General features: G+C 33.2%; 1 protein-coding gene across 1 annotated transcript; it reads left to right on the top strand.

The window, feature by feature from the left end:
• Positions 1-1,297: 1,297 nt before the first annotated feature.
• On the top strand, positions 1,298-3,126 carry LOC130957858 (probable protein phosphatase 2C 55). Its single transcript, XM_057884703.1, has 5 exons — positions 1,298-1,402; positions 1,742-1,957; positions 2,379-2,438; positions 2,711-2,761; positions 3,121-3,126. The coding sequence occupies exons 1-5, from the start codon at positions 1,298-1,300 to the stop codon at positions 3,124-3,126; spliced, it is 438 nt and encodes a 145-aa protein (XP_057740686.1).
• Positions 3,127-9,102: the final 5,976 nt, after the last annotated feature.

Here is a 9,102-nt window from a genome sequence, read left to right as displayed (position 1 = left end):
GTTGACGTGTTCGTCGTGTTCGTCGTTGCTCGCCTCGCATCGTCTCGCCGTTGGCTTCATCCCTGCTCGCGTCGCCATCTGTTCATCGCTGCTCGTATTTGAAGCTTCTGATTTTTGGTATTCTCGCTTCAAATTTTCTCGTCGCCTTCTGCTCTCGGCGTCTTCTTGGCTTCTGGCTGGGTGCTGATCTGCTCTGTTCCACCGTGGTGCATCACAGGTAGTCTTCTTGAGAAATTTTGGTTCTGCAATTTTTTTCTTCTTTGATGAGAAATTACTGCTTAATTAATTCTGGTCCTGTGAAATCACTACAATGTTTCATTGTTATGATATATTTATCTTCCTCTGCTTAATCACTAAATGATGGCAATTTTAGGGTTTGGAATTTAATTATTGTTGGTGGAATCTCAATTTGGGAATTTAACAGTGGATTCATTGTTATTGTAGGTGTTGGAGTTGGCTGGAAATTCTTTCAGTTCAACTGAGTTAGTGCTAAGTTTTTCGCCATATGCTTTCAATTACGTTCACTTCTTTTTTTCTACTTCTCTCTTTGCAAATTTTGTAGGTTTGCTTTCATAGCTACAATATTTGGGGAATTCTTAGAAGCTTTGTTTTGGCTACAGCTGCCTCAAGCACTTAAACATTTGATGGATTTTGTGTGCAATAGCTATTTCAATGGTTTTATCTTGTAAAGTAGTAAACAATGGTTTGGCTGCTTGATGAATTTTGTGTGCAATAGCTATTTCAATGACAAACTTGTTTTATTTTGATCTGCTTAAGTATGCATTACAAGTAGAAATCCACTCTATAACCTAGTTTTCACATTGAATTTCTGTATACTCTGTTTCTCCATGCTCGGTGTTTCAGTTTATCGGTGTTTCTCCGTGCTCATTTCATCCTAGGCATGCATTCATTCAACGCCTTTCTTTTTGTTGTCTCTTATCAAACTTCATAATTCTAGTTAATTAATTAATTATTGTTTTTTCACTTCTCAATGTTCAGGAAGTATGAAGAAATTAACCTTGAATGTGCAGGAATTCTGCTACATCACTGAAGATACATACACAAAATCATAGGTGAACTTAAAAAAATAAATGTGTTTTGTTACTTCTCATTGCTTCAATTTCGTGGATCTTGTTTTGTGATTTCATAATCTGTAATACAGTATTGAACAAAATAGTATTTTTTAAAACAAAATAATTAAAGAAAATAAATAGTTCATTCGAGAGGCGGTGGTGGTGGTGGTGGTGGTGGTGGCGGAGTCAAAGACAACATTAGATTGTTTGACCCTAGACTGTCCATGGTGGGTGAATCTTCCATCTTAGTCGCCAAAGACAGTGTTAGAAAGGTATTTATAGAGAGAAATGGAAGTGTAACATCTTCCTCAAAAGGGAAGACATGTCAGGTTTTATTAGAGGAGCATTTTGGACTTTTTCATGGTAACTAACAAACAACAAAAAGTTATTTGATTAGAGTTTGATGACATCATCGTTTTACTATATGACCCTAGTTTAGTCTTCATATTATTACAAGTAATAATGTTATGACCTTAGTAAAAAGGAAGCGCCTGTTATTATAAACCCCAGAATTATGTGTAAAATCATATTTTTGCATTATTACTATATATTCGAAATGATGTGTAAAAATAAATGATGTTTACAGTGTACAAAATTGATCCAGAGGATTTATTTAAATTGATCCAGAAGAAACTGGTGGAGAAGATGCCCATTTTACATGTCAACAGGAACATGCAATTGGTGTGGCTGATGGTGTTGGTGGTTGGGGAGATAGTGGTGTTCATGCTGGATTTTACTCTCGTGAACTCATGTCCCATTCGGTAGATGCTATTCAGAAGGAGCCTAAAGGTTCAATTGACCCTGCTAGGGTGCTGGAGAAAGCACACTCAATTACAAAAGCTATGGGTTCCTCTACAGCATGCATCATCGCACTTACTGACCAGGTTACCTTCATGTTCATGCTATATTTTTTGAATTTGGAACAATACAAGTGCTTCAGTTCTGTTTCGTTGACTTATATTGCTCTAAACATCAGAAAATGCTAATAGATTATTAATGGTGTTACCTTTGATCATTATTAAAGACTAGATCTTCCTAACAATTAAGAAAAGTTTAAAAGAGAGGTTCTAATTTAATTTTCTAAATATAATTTGTTTGGCATTAGACTCTGCATAGCATGAGATGATGTATATGAATCTTAATTAACAAAGATGGTGCTAACTTGTTTGAACTTTTGATTTTGAACTCTCAAAAAGGAAGTTTCTGATAATTATTTTGGGACTTTGCCATCCCTTCTGCTTTACTTGGTATTTTATCCTTCATTCTTTCATCGCCATATATTCATGTGTTACATTTGTGTCACAGGGTCTTAATGCTATTAATTTGGGAGATAGCGGGTTTATGGTGATCCGTGATGGGTGCACTGTAAACATTAGGTACTAAGGTGGTGTGATAAAGGGATAAAAAATGTTTGAACCGGATTTATGAAGTTGGGAAGTATGTGGAGAGCCTAAAGTTCAAGTATCCTTATTGGGTTCTGATAACTTTTTTGTGACTTGCCATGCTGATTAATGACTATAAGAAAATTAGACCTCTTGATCACTAGTGGTGTAAGATTTAAATTACATAAATTTATTTTATTTTTTTCAATCTGATAATTTAAATGTGTTGAAATTCATGTCTTTCTCCATTTGCAGTTAAATGGATATGTACTATGCCAAGAATATGCCACTGGAGATTTTGCCCAGGTTTATTTTCGTTACTATATTATATGCCAAAGTCAATATTATGTGCTCGTTTTTTGTCCAAATAATTTCCTTCTGATATTAATTTTTCTATAATGATTGGAAGAATCGAAATTTACTTCTTTTTCTTGTTCATAAATGCTCCTCTCTTGATGTTTTTCTATATTGTTACATTTTTTTCTACAATTTCTGCAACTGAGCCTTTTTATTTCTTCATGTTTCTGTTATTGGTTTTGGTACTTTTATTTGATGTCACTACTTGTGATTTGTTTCAAGTTATTAGAAAATACTTTTTTGTTGTATATATGTGATAGATAGTCTATTCTTACTATGTTTGAAAATTTCTTACCATTGTTTTGCAGATATAATTATCATGGTATGTACAAGGAACAAGCTACTAGGATTCGGAAAAAAATATATCCAAGTCAATTGATAAAACTTGAAACAAATATATTTAGCTTTTTTATTTTGAGTCCATGTATTTCGTTTAGAGGTTTAGCGGTCTTATTTAATTATCTTTCCATGTTTTGATGTTTTCATATTGAATTAGAGATTATTAGAGATTGTTACATAATAATGTATTTGAAATATTTTAACTTGATAATATATATCCAAGTAGAATAAGTTGAGATTGTCTCTTTTTTTATATTTTTAATTTTATTGTACCTAAATTATAATGAAATGCTCAAATTATCATAGCTATAGGTAGTAGATACTGTAGTATGAGAAGAATGTTGAAATTTAATAATAATATTAGAGGCAACGCTTTTAGATTGATGCCATACTAATAGTAGAAGAGGTAACACTTCTAAAGTGATGCCATATTTGGTCAAATATGTAACACTTCAAAGGGTTGCTATATCAATAGAATAGGCAATGCTTTTCATTAGTTGCAAAATGAGTAGAAAAGACAACACCTAATAAACATTGCATTAAAGTTTATTCACAAGCGTTGTCTTTGTTTCAGAATACCCAACGCTTCTAAAGAGTTACTTTCAAAAGCGTTGCTTTTGAAGAAAAAAAGCGTTGCCTTGATCTAAGGCAACGGCCGCATATGCAACGCCCCTTAAAAACGTTGCCTTAGGTCCAAAAGCGTTGCTATAGATCAAAGACAACTCTTTTTCAATCTTTAGGTAACACTTTTTAAATGTTGTCTCAGACGAAAAATGTTGTAGTGTTTTTTTTTCTTTTTTAATAAATTTTGCAAAACATTCAAACAAATTCTATGGCTACTGAATTGCATGGAATTCAATCTTTATTTTTTGTAACATAGAGTTTACCCACCACCACACATGATTAATGATGAAGATCGATAGATGAGTTTTCTGTTGTTAGCCTCCGAAATTAAGAAAAGTCTACAATGTGTATCTCACTATCTCGTGACTTGCAATGATGTATAAGCAAGAAAGCTCATTTATATTATTCACCCACTTTACATATACATATCTATTAGGATGCCGTCCAATTTAATTAATCTTTGATGACATAATTATTCATCAGCACTTTCTCAATTCAAAAATATTATTTGTGGATTAAAATTAACTACTAAAATAAGTCATTATATATTTATTGATCATATTATAAATATATTAAAATTAACCAATAAAATTAATTATTAATATAAAATATATATTAAAATATAAATACATATTAAAAATAAATTAAATTATACATATATTTATATATAAATATTTTAATAATTAATTTAATGATTAATTTTAATATATAAATAATATTTATATATATATATATAAATATATATAATTTAATTTATTTTTAATATATATTTTATATTTAATGTGTATTCTATACTAATAATTAATTTTAATAATATTAATTTTGCATCAAAGTATTCTCAATTAGTGCTCAATAATCAACGCACATAAATATGGGCAACCACGAATACACATTGCATTTGCACCTAACAACACGGATAAATGAATGCTTCAAACTTTCAACTGTATATATTTTAAAATTGGAAAAGTATAACGTCTGACATGCCTCAAATTTTGTCTATTAACTTATGTATAAAAAAATAATTAAATTAAATATATATTAAAATTAATTACTAAAATTAGTTATTAATATAAAATTTATGTTAAAATATAAAATATATATTAAAAATAAATTAAATAATATATATTTATATATAAATATATAGTGATTAATTTTGATGGATAATTTTAATATATAAATAATATTTTTGATAAAAAAAAACTGTATACACCAAATTAGCTAGGTTCACCAATATTCTTTTTGTTTACTGTGTCTCAATTAAATAAGCGGAGAATCCCCACCATGTCCAATGCATAACAACCATCAATAATCATTATTTAATATAGAATTTATATTAATTAATTGATGTTTTAAAAATATATATTAAGATTATAAATTAAAAATTTTTTTATTAAAAATATAAAAAATTAATTTTTAATTTATTTAGTTTATATTTATTAAAAGAAAATATTTAAAAATTTTCACTAACAATACATCCTTAAGACATATGCTAATTAAACCCTTATAAAAATCCAGGTGGTCCTTATCACTACTATCATCATAAATACACACAAGTCAAGTTGACTTTTTAGCATTAATTGTTGTTTAAGAATTTAGTAAACATATAATCTTTGGTTATTATTATTTAAATTTTTTTAATCTTTTAGTTTAACAAAAATATAAATTCACAAAAAATTTAAGTTTTTATTTTGTAAACAAGTTTTTAATTACTAATATAATTGATAACAAGTGAGAAAAAAATATGTAGAAAATTTTGTTTTTTATATGACAAAAGAAAAGATGTACAAAATTTTTATTTTTTATTTTTTATCTAGAAACATTATTTGTTGTTGATAAATATTTCTAGCTTGTAGGCTAGTTCGGAATATGCTTATATGGTTGTGTTCATACACTGGCCCAACGCTAAGGCCCAGGTCCAAATACACCAAAAGGCCCAATCCAAAGATTGGCCTTCGTTATTCACCGACCTCTTTAGAAGAGGTCGGACTCAACACAGACTTCTTTCCAAAGAAGTCGGGCTCAAGAGATAGCTGGCAGATAACACTTATTCAAATAAGTAACTGCCCCTAAAATCTCTCTAATTACTTCTAGAAGCCATATCCCAACAATCCCTAGATAAAAGGGACGGTTATACACCTAAAAAGGTGGCACTACTCCAACGGTGGTTATTGGATCACCACTATAAATACCCTGACACCCCTCAGGTATCTCTAAGTTCCAATACATTCTAAACCTGCTTAACCCCATGCTGACTTAGGCATCGGAGTGTCTTTGCAGGTACCACCCCCATCTCTTGGAACACACAACTCGGAGGCGGCTCCCAGACGTAAACTAAGTCGGAGACCACACTCCTCCAGTGCTTGGGCCTCAAACAAGTCCAACCACCGTCCGGTTCTAGGTAAGCCCCGGAACATTGGCGCCGTTGCCGGGGACCTGGAGCTCAACTCTTGATAATGGCGGATGATCAATAACATAGTCAGACAACCACTCGACATGAATAAGATGCAAGCATGTTAAAAAGAAGCTGGAATACAGTTTCTATGGATACCAGAAATCCCGTAAAAACTTCTCCCAATGGGCAGAGGATATCAAATAGGGATGATGATTCTACTTCTACAGTTAAATTGGATTAAAAGAGAAGAAAGCACCGTCCCAAGGCCATTGTAGAAAGCAAACCAAAACGAACTCGAAAGCCAATTGAATAAAAGAATTTTCAATTCAGAAAATTCAATTGGCAAAAGAAGTTACGTGAAAAAAAAAAGGACGAACTCAAAAGCCAATTGAATAAAAGAATTTTCAATTCAGAAAATTCAATTGGCAAAAGAAGTTACGTGAAAAAAAAAACGAACTCGAAAGTCAATTGAATAAAAGAATTTTCAATTCAGAAAATTCAATTGGCAAAAGAAGTTACGTATAAAAAAAAGAGGGGAGAAAAGGGAACGTGACTAATCCCAACCTCTTCGTGAAATTGGATGGACAATGACATCTGTGCCGACTTACAATCTCGAAAAAATCCATGATACCCACTCATGGAATGGAGCAGTTGCATGTTCCAAATACATCAGTAATTGAAGAAAGAAGAGAAGGGAAAGCATTGTTGATAAAAACAATGAAACCTTTCTTTTCAACTTATGCCAAAAAGTGCAGCATCAGTCCATTTGAATGCAACCCAATCCGACAATGAAGTGATGAATCCAGTTTTTTCTTTATTGGATTCACATATCAATTACAACAGAGCAGTGAATAACATGAAAAATTCACATGGCACATCTTTCATTGGTTGCTCACAAATTACATCACTGCCAATGAATATGGAAGGAAATAATCCTATGGTAGAATTTGATGTCGTTTGCACACCAATAAAGATGAATGTCTTCCAGGAAGTAAACTGGAATCCGATCCAAAGAAAAAGAAAGTCGGGGCGACAAAGGCCCAGTCTTCATTGGAGGGAATGATGGTCAGACTTTTCTTCAAAGGTCGGATGAGCCGGGAGCTCACAAAGAAAATCCGACCTCTTTTAGAGAGCTCACGAATAAAAGTCCGACCTCTTTTAAAGGTCAGACTTTACAATAAGGTCGGATGAGTTGGGAGCTCACCAAAGAAAATCCGACCTCTTTTAGAGAGCTCACGAATAAAAGTCCGACCTCTTTTAAAGGTCAGACTTTACAATAAGGTCGGATGAGTTGGGAGCTCACCAAAGAAAATCCGACCTCTTTAGAGAGCTCATAAAGAAAAGTCCGACCTCTTTTAAAGGTTAGACTTTACAACAAGGTCGGATGAGTTGGGAGCTCACAAAGAAAATCCGACCTCTTTTAGATCCCATGAAGAAAGTCCGACCTCTTTTAAAGGTCAGACTTTACAATAAGGTCTAAAACCTCATTGCTCAGAAGAATCCGACCTCTTTAGATCCGACAAAGAAAAAATCCGACCTCGTTTTGGAGTCTGTAAAAAATCCGACCTCTTTCACGATCAACTCTACAATGAGGTCAAAAACCTCGAAGAATATCAGAAAGAGATTCCGACTTCTTTTAAAGATCAGAGTCTACAATGAGGTCGAAAACCTCCAAGCTTAGAAAGAAAGCCCGACTTCTTTCTAAGCTTAGAAAGAAAAATCCGACCTCTTTTAAAGATCCAAGCTTATGAAGATAATTTGACCTCCTCTGAGGATTCAAGTCTACAAATAAAAATCCGACTTCCTTTAAGAGCTTACAAAGAAAAGTCCGACTTCTTTTCTGAGGTACAACTTCGAGAGCCAGATCCCAAGCATAAATGGCCATGAGAAGGTCATACGAAGAAATTTCTCAACTGACAACCTCGTCTTGATCCAAAATGACATCGGACCAAAAGCGGACGAAGAAAAGCCAACACCAAAATGAAAAGATCCAACAAAGTCACTTAAGACTTGAAAAAGAACTACTACAACATACTCAACTTACTCGAAAACAATCTACCTAGATTGTGCCATGTTTACAACAAAAGGGATACTACAGCTAGAAAGTGCACCTTACTCCTTAATGCACACTTTTTCCGACTTGAAGTGATGAGATCCAAAGTGGCGTAAGAAGTTATAAATGCAAATCGTGGTCCGACCTCATTAAGCCACTTGTACTAAATCAAACTGGCAAGGGGCAAAGCCTAAAACGAATTGCACAAATAACTTAAGGACAACGTGATCATAATCAAACATCAACACGAAGAAGATGTAAACCCGACGTCACAACAATTTGTTTAAAACAAATTGAGAAAGGGCGGCGATTTATAAGAATGCCTCCTCAAGCCAAGAGATAAGTATCCAACCTTACTAAGTTGACACAACAAGTATAAAACAAGTTATCCGACCTCCCAAAAAGAGAGTCCAAAATAACTTGTAAAAGTCACATAGCAACAAATAGTAAGATTCAAGAATGGCATGACTGAATACTCGAGTCCGACTTTATGAAGCTCGACCTCGAGTAGGGGCACTGGCTTATCATGAAAGCTAAGTCCAAAATTATTAAAAACTAAAGACAACATTCTACAATGATGCTAGAGCACGAAAGAAGAACGTGACCCCCTTCCAAAAACCTGAGAGCAAACTCAGATAAGGAAAGAGCTCTTGAGACAAAGGATGGCTACGAGATTCGCCGCAACAGACCTCATCTAGATAAGAAAAAATATCAGGCTACTGAGTTCGGGCGAATGAAAGCTGACAACAAAAAGGATAGGACCCTACAAGATTACTGAGATCTTAGGAAAAGGTTATTACAAGGTGACTGACTTAAACAGCACCGAGCTACCAAGGTCGTGGCATGCTTGTAACATGAAAAGGTACTAAAAACGAACTCTAC

The sequence above is a fragment of the Arachis stenosperma genome, chromosome 10, assembly GCF_014773155.1.
Source record: "Arachis stenosperma cultivar V10309 chromosome 10, arast.V10309.gnm1.PFL2, whole genome shotgun sequence".
In the NCBI taxonomy this organism is placed as follows: Eukaryota; Viridiplantae; Streptophyta; class Magnoliopsida; order Fabales; family Fabaceae; genus Arachis; species Arachis stenosperma.
This window is presented reverse-complemented; position numbering and strand designations above follow the sequence as displayed.

Bases quoted from the DNA above. Each gene is read 5' to 3' on its own strand.
- LOC130957858 (XM_057884703.1), top strand. From the start codon at position 1,298: ATGGTGGGTGAATCTTCCATCTTAGTCGCCAAAGACAGTGTTAGAAAG. The intron at 1,403-1,741 runs GTTTTATTAGAG...ACATGTCAACAG, and splicing joins CAAAAGGGAAGACATGTCAG to GAACATGCAATTGGTGTGGC. The intron at 2,439-2,710 runs GTAAACATTAGG...CTCCATTTGCAG, and splicing joins TGATCCGTGATGGGTGCACT to TTAAATGGATATGTACTATG.